At 36.3% G+C, this 19,238-nt stretch overlaps 1 protein-coding gene across 7 annotated transcripts in view; it reads left to right on the forward strand.

Moving 5' to 3' along the window:
- The window catches only part of LOC128697699 (BUB3-interacting and GLEBS motif-containing protein ZNF207), a 75,199-nt gene that overhangs the window by 26,078 nt on the left and 29,883 nt on the right, over nt 1-19,238 (forward strand). For 5 of the 7 annotated variants that reach the window (XM_070099749.1, XM_070099748.1, XM_070099750.1 and 2 more), the window contains 3 exons: nt 257-463; nt 14,122-14,319; nt 14,478-14,841. In XM_070099749.1, coding sequence (XP_069955850.1) covers nt 257-463; nt 14,122-14,319; nt 14,478-14,841 — 769 coding nt within the window. The remainder of the gene's footprint in view (nt 1-256; nt 464-14,121; nt 14,320-14,477; nt 14,842-19,238) is intronic. The other 2 variants (XM_070099753.1, XM_070099754.1) reach the window with 2 other exon arrangements.

Here is a 19,238-nt window from a genome sequence, read left to right on the forward strand (position 1 = left end):
TGCAGCCAATTTCAAGGGTGCAGGAGTTCTATGAAAGAACAACATAAAGATACAGATGTGTGTAAGGTGGGAATACCTAACTACAGGGCTTTCTGATAAGAGATTTAGTTTGTGTATTCAACATTTGGCTGTTGGAGAGACATTAAAAGAATTTAAATTTTAGATTTTTTATGCCCTAATTAGGTGTTGGTAATTTTTTTTCTTTGAAATTTTAATATTTTGATTGACAGGTTTCTTTTTTTTTTTTTTCCAACAGCATAATACAACCACCAGCAGTCAAATTGGGCCAGTTAAACCAGCATTTCCAGCATATAGTCAAGCTAATGGTCAATCCAACCCTAGCAACCAGTCTTCAACTGTTAATAGTGGACAACAAGACAAAATGGAATCCAAGAAACCAGCACTAATAACTACAGTGTCTGCCAATTCCCGTATTATACACCCTGAGGAGGACATCTCTCTGGTATGTTGGGGATGAGAAAGATCTTATCTTTATCTCACGGTGATGCTTATAATCTCTAGCAAATTTAAGCTACAGTAGAGTATTTTGACTTCTTAGGGGTATAGTGTGTGTTTGCTATGTACTAACTCAGTTAATCGGGTAATAAAGATATCATTGATATATCATTACGAAAAGTCCTAATGTGAATGGACATAATGTTGGTACTTTATTGCCTGATCTGTTACATGCTGCTGCTAGTGCATGTTATAATCAGTTGGTGATATACTCACTAATGCCTCAATTCATCTGTAGCACTTCCATGAGAATGAGTATTGGCATTGTTATCCATGGTAATGCCACTCTGGTCATGTAAGGGAATGCACCGATTTACACACTAAAAAGTAAAGGCTCTACCCTAGTAACAGGCAGAGCTGTGTATATAATGTTTGATCTTGGCATATGTGCTTTGCTGGAGATTTGCCTCCAATTATTAAATAGCTACCATTCTTGGGGAGGATTTTGCTGTCTTCATCTCCCCATTTCTCAAAAACCAAAGCTTCAAGTTTTGCTTCCATTCTGGTCTAGTCTGAGGAAGGGCCACGACATTCCCAGTGTGTTCAAGAATTCAGGCTGGTGTGAGGTGTTTGTTTGGTGTATTTATTAGTATTGTCTCTTGATATTGAGAACTTTCTTCTTAATGGTTATTATTGCAATTTTTTTAGTTGTGTGTCCTATTTATCGTTCATATTAGGTGCTGTATGGGGTCAGGATAGAAGTATTACTGTACTTTATTTATAGTTCGTGTCACATTCTTTAAATTTTGGATATAAATGGGCAAACTTGAAAAAAAACTTATATAATTGCTTGATTTTTAAGATTTATTCATAATTTTTTGCCCTTGGGTATTTTAAAATTTGCAAGTTGTAAGTAAATGATGTGCAGGTGTAGGGTAATTAACTGTTCCGTAGATTACTCAGAGAAACTAAGCCAGATTTCACCTTAAGGTGGCATTAAAATCTTTTTGTATTAATTATGTGATTACCTTGTATGAGGAATGATTGATTTACAAATTTACTTTGAAATTTGGATTAGTTTTGATGGTTGAATTATTAGTAAATGCTTTAGATAGTTTTAACCAACCAAGTGAGATTTACAGTAGTTGATATTTCCAAAAAGGGTTACATGTTTTCAGCTTGGAGCATGTAGCACAGCTGTTTACACTATAGGTGGAGGAGGTCAGAAACTTTTCTTAAAAGATAGTGCACATAGTACACAGCAGGAATCGTTCAATATTTTATACTTGTATACTGTACTTGTTTTTTACTCATTGGTAATCATGCTGACATTTTATTTACAAAGCTACACGGGTGTGAGGTTGGGAAAAATGTTAGTAGGAAGGATTTTAGGATATTCATTAACCAAATTGTCATTTTCAAATTGCTTGCAGGTGTGAATCAGAATATCCAGTAAAAAAGAACATTCTTATGTATGGAATAGTTTACCTCCACTAGCAAGGGCAGCAGGTTAGACTGTATGTAATGTTTCTTTTGCTGTAATAGCATTATATAGCAAGCATTAGTTAACTTTTCACACTGGTTTTCTTGTCCAAAGTGCCCTTGGAAAAGTATTCATGAATTTCATCTCTTACACAGTAATATGTCTAATTAGCAGAATTCCATTTATCTTTTTTTTTTTTATCTTAGAAGAAAGTCCAGATACAGTATACTAAAATGTTACAGGGTTAAAATTGAAAGTACATTATGTAAATATGGATTATAGAAGGTACCATCTGTGTGGATTAATGGAAACGAGTGCATGCACTGCAGGGCATTGTTTAATAAATGTTTCAATCTTTGTACCTGTGTCACTTGAAATGATACAAGAAAACAAGAAAGCACAATATATGTAGTGGAGATTCACGTTGCAAGTGAGGGTTAGGTGAAGGCATTGTATTGTTTAATTGCTTTGGCACATGGCAGCCAAGAAAGAGCATGTAGCAGTATTATATGTACTAGCATTGTGGAGATGGAGTGATTGCTTACCCTTTGTTTTTTGGTATTGGAAATAGCATTTAAGATGCTTCTGTACAATGGTACCTATTTCTGTCTAGTTATTTATAGACCATTTCTGAGTTGTTTCAATGCTTGAGACAGCCCTCTTTAGATTTCTGTAGAATCCAAGTGTTACTGATGTCTGTTGCAAGCACATTTGTTTTTTCAACACTGAAAAGATTCCTCCCAGTTTCTCCTATGTACATTTTGTTCCATTCACTACATGGTATGGCATATACACTTGCTTCACTGATGTCACCAGGAAGAATTATCCCCACAACACACCCAGCAGAGAAGCAGAAGTACAGTATACACCATTCCCTGTAGTGGGATGGAACAATGTTTGAGAAACTGGGAGAAAACTTTCTACAAATGTTCAAGAACACACATCCTTGTATTTGAGACAACACCCAAGGCTCATCATACACAGGTCCAAAGAAGACCATCTTGTGCTCTGGAACAATGCAGAAATGTGCTACAAAGAACATGACAGGAATAGGTACAGTTAAGTACATACATCTTAAGCTACTGCTAACACCGTAGAAGAAAGGGCTGGCTCTCAATAAATCTCCAAAACTAGACAATTGGGTGACCTGACATCTTCATCTGACTTGCATTCTCGGCTGTGTATGCTGTGGTTTCTCATTCTTGTGTATCATTTGGAGTGACCAAGGTCTCAGGACTGAAATGTTTCCATTAAAAGATATCCTGGTGTATGCATCTATGACCCTTAATCCATTTTGTAAATACAGTAGTATCTTCTCCAGTCACAATTTTTTTTCAGTATATAGATTAAACAATGATTAAATTCATTATCACCAGTAAGTAGATATTGATAATGTTCATTGTAGGTTTGGATGAATTACCTTAAATTAGTGCATGGTTCTCTCCTGTAAATTTCCTTCTCAAAATTTTCAGCTATTTTTCTGATAGAAATTTTATAGAACTGCCTTAAAGCTTTGGGTAAGAAGTTCAGTGCCTCTTACAAAAGTGAAGCAGTTGCCCCTTGCTTTGGGAAAGACAAATTTGCCAAGAGAAAAAAAAAATATTACATAGAACAGATATACACTAACAAATTGTAGCAAATTCTTCTATATGGCTGAAAATTGAATCAAATAATTGATTTAAAAAAAAGAGAAAAGATGTAACTATGAAGGATGTAGTAAATGAAGTGCATTATCCCAGAGACTTACCAGAGATAGACAAACTGAAATTGAATATATTAATGTAAGGAGAAACATTGGAAGTGAAATACGGGTATATAATAGGTGAGAGCAAGCTGGACCCAAGTCTTTTCATGTCTGAAAGGCAGACGAAATGTAAGACAAATGACAGAGAATCATATATGAAGATAACTGGGGGAGGAAATGCAAGAGAATACATGTGAAGCTTCAGCATTTTTGTGAAGAGGACAACAGTTGAAGCAGTCTTGAACCCTCAACAGCAAATTAAAGTGAACCTCATGGAAGTATCCTGAGTTGTGGAGGTGCATTATATTGGATGCTGAAAATAGCAGGATATCTTGATGAGATTTTAAATGTGCAAGCTAGCTAAGCAATCCATTCTAAGAGATATTTTGGTATTTCTTTGAGAAGATATACATTTGAACCAATAGAAAATCACACACTTGGTGGTGGTATTTGAAAAAGCAACAAGGAATACCCTTTACACTGTTGGCCTGAATCACTGCTAGGTGTTGTAACAGGAATGGTAAAAGCCTTTACAGAAAAATGAATAAAACACCTGAAGAGCAAAAACCTAACAGATTTTAGTCTCTTAGCAGCAGTAGCAACAACTGTATATAAAATCAGTTATGTTCTCTGACAGTCACAGAAGTTAGTCGAGACAAATTGACCCTTTGACTGTTGCAGCCCCAAATCCTGAGGTGTCTCCTGGTGTCGAAAAATTTGGAAAATAAAAAAATTCTTATGAAATGAAATCTTTTCCCGATGGTAATGACACCAAAAAAAAACAAAAAAAACGAAATTTGATGGAAAACTTACTGAATTGCGCTCTTGCGAAGTTAGCGACCTCGGCGATATTTATGAATCGGTGATTTCGCCCACTTTGAGCTCTATTTTTGGCTAATTCCATTGTTCCAGTCAACCAGACTCATAGCTGTTTCTTTATAACTCCATTTGTTCTATCGATTGAGTACAAGAAACTGCCCATTTATCTATTTCAGCTACCCAATAACGTGGTCAGAAATTTGCAATTTGGCCAATTTCACACAAATTAACAAATACATGTATGACAGTTTCAAAATAGGGTCCAGAATGAACAATGCATACATTCCTGGCTCTAAAATAACATTTTCTTTGTTCATCAGTCACGTCTCCAGGCCCCTCTGATATTACTCTTGCTTTCTATTTTGAATTTTTATTCGAACAAAAAATAGAAGATTTACTGTTATGCAGACTACTGCAATAATTGTATAAATAATGTCAACCCATTCATGACTGCATATTAGAATGGCTACTTGGACATTTATTGGACAATGATATCATTTGTTTACTTTTGAACATCAGCAAAAATCAAACATTTCCACTACTTTGAGCTCCATGTCAAGGTTCTTTTCACCTCTATATTTATAATATGTTTTCCATTCTATAAAATGAGAACAAGAATACAACCATAAATACTATATGAAAATACACCAAAGTCAGTGTTTTAATCCAAAAACATGGAGTTTTTTTTTCTCATTATGCACTGCGTGCTGCAGGATTTTTTTTATATAGTGCACACTGACCACACAGACCCATTCTCTCACATGTGGGCCTACCAGCTATCTCCCGCTTGATTTGAAGCCACTAGAATTTTTGTGTATACAATATACCTCAAATACGGTGGCTCATAAGACGTATGTATACGACCAAAACAGTCAAAGGGTTAATAAGCAGTTTTTGTGTATTAGATAAAAAAATGTTCTAAAGATCTTCTATAAAAGACTAATCTGTAAACAACAGTGCTTAAGAATAAAAAGCAAACTATATATCAGTAGATGAGATTTTTCTGTTGAATGAAAAAAAAAAAAAGAGGAGAATGTCCTGGAAAATGGTTTCCAATGGGGTGCCACAAGGATTGCTGTTTGTCCTGGTAGCATTTATAATTTTTATTTAAAAATTGCTAGAATAATTAAAAACTATGAATACATTTGTGGAGGATGTAAAAATTCTGTGCCGAGTACTGTAAGTACGATATGTTAAAATGACAGATTTCTGGAGGAGGACTGAGCAAGTAGTAATGGATGATAGAATTTTATGTAGATAAATGTATTGGAATGGAAATAGAGAAAAAAGCAACAACAGCTCACATGAATACCAGATTGTGTGAAGTATTGAACAGGAGGAGGAGGGGGGGGGGTATATCTAGGAGTCATAATTGATAAGATTGTCACCAGATGATATAAATACAATACTAGAGTGACAAACTTGTGTACTACATCAGCAACCTAAAAAGTAGCATTCAAATATGTGAATGTTAAGCCAGAATTTGAAGTACATCGTAGTGGTATGGAAACTGTACCTAAAACAAAGCTTAACAAGATAAAAATAGATCGAGCACGAGCCTAAATGTGAATGATAAAATACTGAAAATGTTAACAATACATTTATTGACCAATGTGAGGAAAAGAAGAGCTGATGATGAACTTGTCTGGGGTTGTAAAAGAATATTAGAGAATATGTAAAGATTTCTTAGCCCCCATCAGTGGTAATAAACCAAGAAAGAACATTGCGGAATGGGTACAAGAAAATTTACTTTAATAAAACAATGGACTGGTATAAAAAAAGGGGAGGTACTTAGTGCTACAACTGCTGGAAATTTAAACAGATTAAATGATTAAACACTAGAGATAAGATGCCACAAGCATAGCTTTGAAACAGTAACTACAAAATTATGTATGGGTGAAATATTGAATGGGGAAAATGTCTTTCTTGAATAATTAGTGGGGAGGGGGACAGATATCTAAAGGAAAAAAGATATGTGAGGGGATTCAGATACTTAAACGTTACAGAAAGATACACTTTCTTCTTAATAATTGTTTTGTAGTAGGATACCATTTCTTTGACTTGTGTTTATTCAAGTTAAAGACTTGTCCACTGTTGTCAAAATCTGCATCTCCCAAGAGCACTATGAATGTTGGCATGTCTGCTTCTCGCCTTGTTGCCACCCATATGTATCCCTAAAGATTCCAGTTGCTTGTACTTGTAAAATTTTAAGAAATTGAATTGACATTTTGCTGCAGAATTCTGGGGGAAAAATCCATACTCAAACTTGTCCTAGTTTTAAGAAGAATTTACCTTGTGCCATACATACTACCAGTTAGAAAAATTTGTTTATGATGCTGTTCATTATAGATGATCCTTGTGGAAGGGTATCTTAGGTGTTTATTTTTTTTAACACAATTCTTGAAAATAAAACCACTTTGCAAGCATGAAGATTTTTTCCATACGGTATTATATGTACACATGCAATACATATTTTTTAACACATTGACCATTTCCTACCAACATAGGGTGAGCCACAGAAAAAAACATTCACTATACCTCATTTTCTTAAAAAAAATTTTTTCCAGAAGTGTACAAACATAAGAGTTTAATTCAATGGCCTCCAAACTACAACTGCCTTTTCCATTGACAGTTATTTCCCTATACTACTAGTAACACTATCATTCCATTTTTTGCATTTAGAGTAATTATGTATTAAATGGTATTCAGTACCAACACATTGATGAGTAAGACACATGAGCAGCATTTGGATATCTTTGAGGAAATGTTTCACCTGCACAGCAGATTTCATTGGTCGAATACAGAGGTGATTTCATTACTGAAGACAGTAGAAGTGAATCTCTAATTTTGAGGTGGTCAGTGCCTTAGGGACTGTCTCTAATACTGTAAGCATTTCTGTATTTAACTGATAAAACCTGCTTTGCAGGCAAAACATTTGTCAATGAAGATTATTAAGTGTTGCATATGTTTTTCTCATAAAAGGAGGAACTAGGAATGTCTTCTATCATTCATGTGGTAAACTTTCTTGTTTCATACATACATTGAAATCTCCCAATCCCTGCAAAATTTTAATCTTGCATCCTTTCAGTATTTCAGTCATCACCCAAGAAGCACATGAATTTTTGAGTATGAGAACTTTTTCATAGTACCTAGTACAGTATGTCCTAACTGACTGCTCTCATTGTCAATTCATCATTTGTCACATACATGTATTTATATTTGTGTACTCTATTGAACAGTAGTCCATTATCAAGCCTGTTTGTAACCACAATTCAGTTGAAGGTACCCCATTGTCATGTACCTGTGGCACACTAAATTTTCCTACTTCATAAGTGTCATTCTTTAATATTCATCAAAAACATTTGGTGTGTGTATATGCAGAAAATTCAGTAAATATTTATTTAACACACTCCAGAATATTTATCTTCTGCCCTCCTTTAACTTTCAGAAAAACACTTAACATGCACATTCAAACACCCCAGCTTCAAAGTTGCCTTCTACAGGCATTTCTTTTTGTAATCTTATACAGAAAAGGAATAAGCCAGTTAGATGTTCAAATCATTTTAGTACCCTTCTGTGATATTGCTATGGGAAAATTTTATAAGTTGCTTGAAAAGGGATTTAGAAAAGAAACATTACTAGAAGTACCATTACGAAATTAATTAACTGTACTAAGTTTTGAAAATTGTTGACTACTACTCGCATGTTCTTAAGATGACAAAAAGCAATATTGTGTATAATTATTATTTGTAGCTACAGGAGCAAAGCTATGCTTATGATTGTGTGTAATTGTCTATTTGTAGCTGAATAACCCACATGGGCTTATCACTGTTAGCAAATATAACAATACTTTGTTAAAGAAACAAGCTATGCTTGTGTGTCCTGTCTTCAACATTAATTTTATCACAGATTTTTAATTTTTAGTAGTTGGAGTATCTGCTACCTTTTGCAACCCATTACATTGTTCCTCCATTGAGTGTGTCTATGTACTTGCCTACATATGATTACTGAATTGCACACGTACGTACATAGGTTCATGTGTGTGCATGCACATACATAATCATTTTACCTTGACTGCTGTCTCCTGTCATGGCAAAGTGACCCAATGAAAAAACATTCATCATCATTCATTCAATTACTGTCTTGTCAGATGTGTGCTGTCATCATTATTCAGATTCCTCTCAGATTGCAACATCCCTTACCCTCCTTCACAATGCAGGCGCGCACTCACCTCCAGGACTCTAGTCCAGCCTACTGGTTTCCCTGTGTCACCACATGATTGTTACCTTGCTTGCCCACCAGCAGTATGTTCATTAAAAATTACTGGTTACCATTCACTCCTATCTAACATGTTCACATAAGCCTGCTGGATGCTCAAGCCCCAGAAACTCAAAGCCATTATAACCCCACCTCCCTCAAACCACACCTGATAAGTACTCTTGTCTTTTCCTTCTCCATACTCGGCACATCTAAACCACCTCAAGAACCTCTCCTCAGCCCTCTGAATTATACCCAGTGATCTCCCTCCCACAACAGTATTGTTTGTAATGTATATTGGTAGGCTCTTATATAGTTTACTAGCCAAGTATTTGGGCTTCTCAGTTTCAATTGTTACGTTCTTTTCTTAAGTCCTAGATCCTCCTTCTGATGCTTTTAATATTTATAGATTTAGTTACACATTGCTCTTGTTTGTTTTTCAAATATTTTTTCCTTAATTTTTGTATATTTTGGCTTTTTTTTTTTAAGTATATCAGTTGTAATATTGTATTCTGTGCAGTATTCTAAAAGCATTGATTTTTCTATACTTTCAGTCTAAAGTAGTTATTCCTGTTGGATTTTTTTTTTTTTGTCTGCCAATGCATATTTATTAACAGTAAATTGTACTCCATAGTTGTGATTGCTCTTTCAAGTGGGCTTACATAGTTTATTGAGCACTTCTTCCTTTGAGTCAACATTGAGTATAGTATTACAGTGTGGCTTTCTCTCACTAGCTGTTCCTTGTAATGTGTTGATGTATACATATAGATCTGCTGCAGTGTAGCTTATTTATATTAGTTTTTCACAAGGGGTCATTGTAGACAAGGCTGTGTTGCAGACTCTGGGGAGCCTCACTACCCTCACAGTATAGTAAACATGAGCAGTGGTGGGAATTGAAGTTTTACTAGTGAAATTCTAGGCTAAATAAATTCTTCCACCACTTGTGTGCTTTTAATGAGGGAGGTAATATTTTTGTAGGGTACATTTGGAATAAGGATTGCACAATACAGAATTAAGTTTGTCTGCAGTCACATTTCAAAAAAAAAAAAAAGAAAAATCCAGTTTCTCAGTGTTGGCATGAGTACTTAAGATGTAACTGGCATTAATTACCTCTCAGGATTGCAACACTGAGATGGTGAAACAAGACACTGGTGTCCTTGATTTCCCTAATAACTTCATTGCCCAACTTTCAGGAAATCGAGTACACACTTTCCTCACGAGCTGAAGGTCTCGTAACTTGTTCGGACAGAGCTGTAGCGATGCGCGAGGCTCCTGTATTTTCTAGTCTAATGGGACTGTATGATGCTGGCAGTACCACGGCCTCCTGATTCACCGTGTTTGAGATAGGTGTTGGCCATAATAGTTTCTGATAATCTGACCTGTAAGCAAGTATGATATTAAGGAGGGGAAAATTTTTTTCCAAGACATTTCTTAATTTACTTCTATCTACTTTTCTTCACATGACTTAAGAGGAGTTTAAAACTTGTAGTGATTGTGTTGCAATAGAATGAAGGTGTAAATGTACAGAAGTTCATTTCTGTAATACAAAGGGATAAGCTTTTTAATTATTATTATTTTGTGTAAAGACTGTGGTAGTTCCCTTTTTAATTAACATAGTAGATAATTGTATTACAGAATTTTATTTGCTTAGAGCAGTTTGATATTAAATAATGTTTGGTCATTATTAACATTTCACATAATTAAGCTGACAATTATAATGGGCTGTTAGAGAAACATTACCCAAGGGCAAATTCACCAAAATGTTGAGCAAGCAGTCTGAATTGGAGGAACTACTGACATTTTGCAGCTTGGAGGAGTTGAACCCTTTTTACTGAATGATATTTAAAGTTTTAAGTAATAATGTACAGTATAATAGGGTAGGTAGGACGAGTAATGGCTAACACAATATGCTTTAGATTATTGACACACTTTTAAGTAGCGTTTTGGGCCTCCTCCTATCAGTTTTAACACATTTTGCTCATGAGTTGTTCATTCCGTGGTGCATGGTGACGCATCAGTATTCTCCAAGTTATTGTGGTAAATACAACTCCTTAGTGTACATAGCTACATCTCTACAGCATTTATGTATGTACGTTTGATTATATATATATAAATATATATATATAGATAACTATATATACATACATATGTGCATGTATAATTCTTTATTACCATCTAATGTTGCTCAAAATCTAAGGTTAGAAGTAACAAATTGGAATTAGTCAAAGGAATTGTGCATTTCACTAGTAAAAACTAGTAAAAAATATACTTGATATGCAATAGTGTGTGAACTTTTATATATATATATATATATGTATGTATATTATATATGAATTTTTATACACAGTAATTTTTATAAAGATTAAATATATTCTTACAGTATATACCTATATTGGAAGTGTTGTAATTTCCTCAATAACCTGGCTTAATTCAGAGAGAGGGAGAGAGTAGGGTGTTTTCCACTCAATTTTAATTCTGTCCCTCTCTTTTGTCTCTACTTGGGATTAACAGGTGATTTTGGGCTTTCAGCTGCTCGCAGACTGCCCACACACCCCAGCCAACACAACCATTCACTTCACTTTTTTTTTTTATTTTTTATTAAATACTAGGTAGACAAGTTGTAGAGCTAGGAAGACCACATTAGATGTACCCTAAGTTCACCTCTCAGGCATTGCAAGCAAAAACAAGTACGTATATGTTTTATACACTAAGGAAGTACATGTGATCCCATGTAACAAACAGGCACCCCCACCCTCCCTCCCACCAAGTAATGTATTTGTATGAAAGTCAAGAGCTTAGAGTAGCACTGTATTTCTGGTTTCATTTGACTAGTATGTTTTCATTTAAGTCTCAGGTGGGTAGTGAAGATTTACTTAAATTGATGGACTCCTGTCACAGCCATATTGTTTTTTAAAATATTAAACATGTTAAGTAAACTTTGGTGATATGCAGATAGTGTTCACTGTGCTTGTGAATATATTATCTCGTGATTGTCTGTGAGTATATTTAGTGCTACGGTAATTTCACGGGCATAATAATGAGCATAACTTTTCAAACTTTTTGATGCTCCATTTTGAAAGTGCACTTAAAGCTGAAATGACTTACTGTACCACATAGTTGTATTAATGAAAGAGGAATTAATTATGGAGTGATAGGTTGATTCTCCATGAATAACCCAACTAGTTGTGAAGCATGATAGGTTCTTCATGAATAACCAGTCACTTGTTGTGAAGCATGACAGGTTCTCCATGAATAACCAGTCACTTTCATCTTTGTCAAGAATGCCAAGTAAATCTAGAATAATACTTTAGCACAGTGACGTGTATTTTAATTTTCAAGGATGAGTTGCCCTGCTTATTAGACTAGTTTGAGAAATTTAGGAACAGTGTGAAACATTATAAGAATTTTTAGTTTTATGTTTTGTTGATGAATAACTCTTCCGTATCTTTTTAACCCTTGGCGTGTAAAAATATACTAGAAAATGTGTGTTCTCTTCATAAAGAGGTCAGTCACTTTACACAAACTTATATACTATAACAATACAATACAATCAGAATAGTGTATCAGTGAAATTCATTATTGGCCAAGGAAAAATTTCATTGTCCCTGTTTCACATTATGTATTGCTGTAAATAAAAATCTTATTGATTAATATTGATAAGTGAATTCATAATTCATTACATTACTGATTAAAAAGTTGACAGGTCATATGAAAATGTTGTTGTTACTTAATTAACAAAGGTGCCAATCTCTTACGGTAATGCACCCGTATTTAACTGCTATTAATATAGCATTCAGTTTTTAAGTTAAGCCTTATTAACAACTGTTGTGAATAAAAGCTTGTAATTGAGCATAATTCCAGTTATTATAATGAGACCATTTTTAATATACACTTCTTACTCAATACAGTCACATTAAAAGGTGATATTGCAATATGCAAAATTTCTACTGTGAAAAACAGTGAATTTTCAGGAACTTTCGTGATTTCTCACATAAGTGAGAAATCATGAAAGCACTTGGAAATTTGCTATTTTTATTAGTGGTGATTTTGTACACTACTAATATGGAGGCAGGTTAACATTATTCTAGTTGGTCTCAGTTTAATGCACTAAAGGAAGCAGGAGTACAGACTTAATTTTATAATTGACCCTTAATTATGACGTTTTAATTTAGCCTCACTTGTGAGCCAGTAGTTATGGATACTCTAGGAATTTTGTTAGGAGAAGTGTCACGCCATCCTGATGCAGGTAACACATTTCCTAGTCTTGAGACTGTTCGTGTTCTTTGCTCACAGGTCAAAGAGTAAATTTGTTAAATAGTTTGCCCATATATATACCTTAATTTGCCTTAAATGACATCTTAAAGCTTTAGATGATTTAAGATAACCCTTGAGATAGCTGTCACTGACATTTTGTCAGTAATAATACTTTGTTTAGAATTGTCATAGTCGAGATATCTGGGCTGCACTTTTTTTGAAGAAATAAACTTTTAATGCTTGATTAAGAGATATCACTTCAGTGATCTGTTTTTATGGTTTGTATAAATTATGAACCAACTCACTTATAAATAATTGTAAATATCGAATAATATATTCTGTGCCAAGAGAATGTTTACCAAAAATAAGTTTTCAAATTTGCATGATACATTCCAGAATCATTTTTTATTGTTTTAATAAAAAGGTACTAAAAATACAATATATTCCAAACTTTCAAATTTTTAACAATGTTAGCAAGACAAAGATTGAATGAATGGTGGTGAATGTTTCTTTTTTTTCCCCCCCACTGTACCTCTGGGAGATAATGTGTTAAAAATAAAATAGTTACATGTTAGGCATATTTGGGCCTCGATGCTTGGATGATAATCCATTAAGATCAGAAATGTAGATTATGTCGAACAAATACCCTCCTTCCCATTTTAAATCTGATAATTCTGTTAGTAATCATAACATGGGATCACATTAACACTCAGCAGGAACAAAGGTAAGGCTTCCAGATCAACTCAGTTTTAGAAAGGTAGGACTGTTATTATTTTGTCTTTAATAAAGTAAAATCTTGTAACGCTAATTGAATACTAAGGAATATGTTATAATTTGACCAAAAATAGAGTACTAGTTAAGAGAAAAATGGAGCTAGTTCATATGTTACTTGTCTCATGAGGTGCATCAGGGGTTTGGATAAAAAACTGTGCACTTCTTCCTTAGCTAGAAATTTATGATGTGTGAATTAGATAGTTAATGACTGGGATAAGGGAGTAGTGATTTGTGTTGTGTTGGCTGGTGGTGGGAGTGTGATGGCAGCGTGGTGGCAGCATGGGTTGTGGTGGGGCTGTACTGTGTTCACGTGTCTCCTCTCACCCTCACGTAGGAAGAGAAGCGGGCAGGTATGCCTCGGTACCAGCAGGCTCCCCGAGCCTCCCCGCAAAGGGCCCGGGCTCCTGCCCCGGCTCCACCCCCCCAGCGCGTGGAGTCTCCACCCGTGAGTACTGCACCTTCACGCCTCTCTCAACTTGTGCCTGCCTGCCTGGACCATTTCTACCCACCGGCGATGTGTTTAGACACACAGGTGCAACCCGCCTCTACTGTGTCATTGCCAGACCTGGATTATTTTATATACAATAGGATCAGCCACTTCACTACTGCTGTCAAGATCAACATTTGAAATCTTAAATCACACTTAAGCGGTAAGAGCTGAATAAGTCATCAGTTTGTGTTTGCTTGCAGGAGGAGCGTCGTATGAAGATGGCGCGTTACAACCAGGTCAGTGCTGCTGCTGCTGCAGCCATGGCCATGGGTGGAATGATTACCCATCATCATGCAGGGGTGCGGCCTGCTCACCCTGGCGTGGTGGTTGAGGCCCCCCCTATGGTATCAACCATAGGCCCCACCATGGTAACCACCATGTCACCGGCCATGGTGCACACTGGACACATGGCCATACCAGTATCCCTTCCGGCCATTATGCGGCCAAACATGCAACCTATAATGACACCTCAACCTATGGTGTCAGCTGGTGTGCCTACAATGCCAACAGCCATGCCCCCCCTCCCATTAGGAGGTATGAGACCACCCCTAGGTCTACCACAAGGTAAGTAATCTTTATCCTCAATTGTGCTTGATCCCCCATATTGTCCCTGAGCATCGGTAAGTATGGCACTCCCACAACACCTTGTTGGCAGCTCATCCTACACAATCCTCTTTCATCTCTAACAAATATTTAAAGTATTTTATAATGAAGTTGGTTTAATTAAATGTATTTTTATGGTTTAATTCTTATTGTATGCCTTTGAGTGCTTTTAATTTTGTAGCTCCTTATTAAAAAAAGTGGTAAATTATTTTTAACACGATTTCATAGAGTTATTCCTCATTTTGAGGTGACAATATCCCAAATTAACTTTTCATGAAATGATGAAACAAAACAAGATTTAATAGATACTCATTTTCTGATGAGAGAAGAAAGAGCTTTGGTCATTTTTAGGTACTGTTAAATTTCTTTTCGTTGGGAAGGCATCATTGCAGTTTAATAGGTGGTTTGGATAAGGGTTTTTATGCCTGTTGAATTAGTGCAATTTTTTTTGTGGCCTACATATATTAATGACGGGGTTTATTGTATAGCATAAGAGGATGAAACTTTCTCTTTATCCAATATATTAGTTACCTCTTTGGAAGTTTTTTTTTCTCGGTAAATTGTAGTAATACAGTGGACCCTCGCATAACGCTATTAATCCGTTCCTGAGAGCTCAGTGTTATGCGAAATTATCGTTATGCGAATGAATTTTCCCCATGAGAAATAATGGAAATCAAATTAATCCGTTCCTGACACCCAAAAGTATGAAAAAAAATTTTTTTTACCACATGAAATATTAATTTTAATGCACACAAACTGAAGAAGACATGCACAGTTACATGACACTTACCTTTATTGAAGATCTTGTGATGATTGATGGGATGGGAGGAGGGGAGAGTGTTGATGGTCTTAGTGTTTAGAAGGGGAATCCCCTTCCATTAGGACTTGAGGTAGCAAGTCCTCTTCCGGGGTTACTTCCCTTCTTCTTTTAATGCCACTAGGACCAGCTTCAGAGTCACTGGACTTCTGTCGCACAACATATCTGTCCATAGAGGTCTGTACCTCTCGTTCCTTTACCACTTTCCTGAAGTGGTTCACAACATTGTCAGTGTACAGGTTGCCAACACGGCTTGCAACAGCTGTCTGAGGGTGATTTTCATTCATAAAGGTTTTCACCTTTGTCCACATTGTACACATTTCTTTAATCTTTGAAGTAGGCAACTTCTTCAATTTCTCTCTCCCCTCCTCCGAAGCAGTTTCCTCAGGTGTGGCCTCATGATGTTGAAGATGATCTATCAGCTCATCAGTGGTTAGTTCTTCATTGTCCTTCCCCACCAACTCTTTCACATCCTCCTCACTAACCTCCAACCGGAAGGACTTCCCCAATGCCACAATTGATTCCTCAACTGGCATACGCCTCTCAGGGTTAGCCTCAAATCCTTCAAAATCCCTTTGGTCTACACATTCTGGCCACAATTTCTTCCAAGCAGAGTTCAAGGTCCTCTTAGTCACTCCCTCCCAAGCCTTACCTATAATGTTTACACAATTGAGGATGCTAAAGTGATCTCTCCAAAACTCTAAGAGAGTCAATTGAGTTTCTGAGGTCACTACAAAGCACCTTTCAAACAGAGCTTTTGTGTACAGTTTTTTGAAGTTTGCAATAACCTGCTGGTCCTTGGGCTGCAGGAGAGAAGTGGTATTAGGAGGCAAAAACTTGACCTTAATGAAACTCATGTCCCCACAAAGTTGCTCTGCCAAGTCTGTAGGATGACCAGGGGCATTGTCTAACACCAGGAGGCACTTAAGGTCTAATTTCTTTTCAGTTAGGTAATTTTTCACATTGGGGGCAAATGCTTGGTGTAACCAGTCATAGAAAAAGTCCCTAGTGACCCATGCCTTACTGTTTGCCCTCCACAGCACACACAAATTAGCCTTGAGGATATTCTTTTGCCTGAACGCTCTGGGAGTTTGAGTGATACACTAATCAAGGCTTCACTTTGCAATCACCACTAGCATTGGAACACATCAATAGAGTAAGCCTGTCTTTCATAGGCTTATGTCCTGGGAGTGCCTTTTCCTCCTGAGTAATGTAGGTCCTGCTTGGCATTTTCTTCCAAAACAGGCCTGTTTCGTCACAATTAAACACTTGTTCAGGTTTCAGCCCTTCACTGTCTGTGTACTCCTTGAATTCCTGCACATACTTTTCAGCTGCTTTTTGGTCCGAACTGGCAGCCTCACCATGCCTTATCACACTATGTATGCCACTACGCTTCTTAAATCTCTCAAACCAACCTTTGCTGGCCTTAAATTCACTCGCATCATCACTAGTTGCAGGCATTTTTCTAATTAAATCCTGATGCAACTTCCTAGCCTTTTCACTTATGATCGCTTGAGAGATGCTATCTCCTGCTATCTGTTTTTCGTTTATCCACACCAGTAAGAGTCTTTCAACATCTTCTATCACTTGCGATCTCTGTTTCGAAAACACAGTTGCACCTTTGGAAAGAACAGCTTCCTTGATTGCCGTTTTCTTGGACATAATAGTAGCGATGGTTGATTGGGGTTTACTATACAACCTGGCCAGCTCGGAGACACGTACTCCACTTTCATACTTAGCAATGATCTCTTTCTTCATCTCTATAGTAATTCTCACCCTTATTCCTGTAAGGTTGGCATTAGAAGCTTTCTTGGGGCCCATGGTCACTTTGCAGATGAAGCCACCAAAAACGCTGAAATAATACGAAATGTTCCGATTGTATGCTTGGATGTTACTGCGGAGGCTGGCTGGTAAACAATGCCACCGGCGGAACATGAGAGGCTGGCTCAGGCCGCACATTAGACGCGTCTCGGACGGATAGTGTTGAGCGAGTTTTTTAGCGGTATGCGAGGCAAAATTTTAACAATAAAATGTATCGGTATGCGGATTTAACGTTATGTGATGCCAACAGTATGTGAGGGTCCACTGTATTGCATTGGTCATTAAATGACCATTGACTATACAGACTTGCTCACCTGTGCTGGTTTGGTAAAAGATTACAGGGAAGAAACTCCACACAGATGAGTGTTTATTATTGATTTGTTTTTCTTGAAATGACCTCTTCAAATCAGTTAAAAGGAACATCAAAGTATGTTTCAAATCTCGGTTTTAAATTTCATTCTATCCTTGAAAAATAAAATACACTTGTTTATTTCTGTTTATATAAAACATCAAAATCCTACTGTATATCCTCTTGTGGAGGAGGAGGGAGGTGGTGGTAATGGTAGTGTGGCACTGTTCAGGACTGTAATGGTTTTAGCAGGTTTAAGGACTCTTGGTTCTGTTTAGTGAAAGTGGGCAGATAGAGAATATATGTGAAATCCAAAGCCAGTCTGTGCCTTCCAATGTAAGGACTGTCAATCCTCTTGTCTGCTGAGTGTGATGTAGTTTTGCTTCTTGTACCAGCCTAGTCCTTGGAAACACATCCAGGTGAAAATTATTAGTTGGCTGTAGTGCAAGTTTCATCACCAAGCAGCATTTTAGCATCACATCACTTCATCTGTGGACCACTACATGGTAACCAAACTCTGTGATGCAACAGAATGCAAATCTTTACTTATCCCATGATGATCAGCCTATTTTTAACTGTCAATAAATCTACAGCTGTTTCCCTCCTCTCTTATTTCGTGTAACAGGTGTTCCATTCACTGGACTTGATATTGCTCAGTTTTGTGTTTTATTGATGTGTGGAGTTTTTGACAGTTTTATTGGTAGTCCTTGCACTACAGTTACAAGGTTAATGTTTGTTTTACAACCATACAACATTACAAAGCCTAGTTAATTACAAGCTACATTATCAATTTGACAGTGATTAATCATAATCAGTAAAAAATGACCCACAAAAAAGTGTAATAATAATACAATAAGAATACAGTAGAAGCCCTGTATCTACTGATTCGGTATCTGCAGTTGTTATCCATGGTTTACTGTGGCCCAAAAATGCCTCTTAATTTTGCATAATAATGGCCCCAAAGTGCAAAAGTAGAGAAGCTGGCAGTTCTTCAAAGCCTAAGAGAAGCTGTGAAGTGCTTCCCACCAGTGAAAAAGTGATAATCCTCCACTTACTGTGCATAATTGATCAGTCAAACTTTGATAGGTATGTTTAAGACTTACATATATAGGGTTTGCTACTATCCACACTAGGTTCTTGATATGCATCCCCCACAGATACAAGGATCCTATTGTATAATAATTAAAATATAATAAAAATATAATAGTAAAAATATAATAGACCATCGATTAACATGGTAGTTGTGTTATCAAAAACTCTGTGCAAGACATAATCTTGTAAAACTAACTGAAGAACTTGTGGGAAAAATAGGGTTACATACCTTGGACCCCAAAATATGATTAGACATAACTTATTTTTTAAGGTCTCCAT

The sequence above is a fragment of the Cherax quadricarinatus genome, chromosome 68 (assembly GCF_038502225.1).
Source record: "Cherax quadricarinatus isolate ZL_2023a chromosome 68, ASM3850222v1, whole genome shotgun sequence".
In the NCBI taxonomy this organism is placed as follows: Eukaryota; Metazoa; Arthropoda; class Malacostraca; order Decapoda; family Parastacidae; genus Cherax; species Cherax quadricarinatus.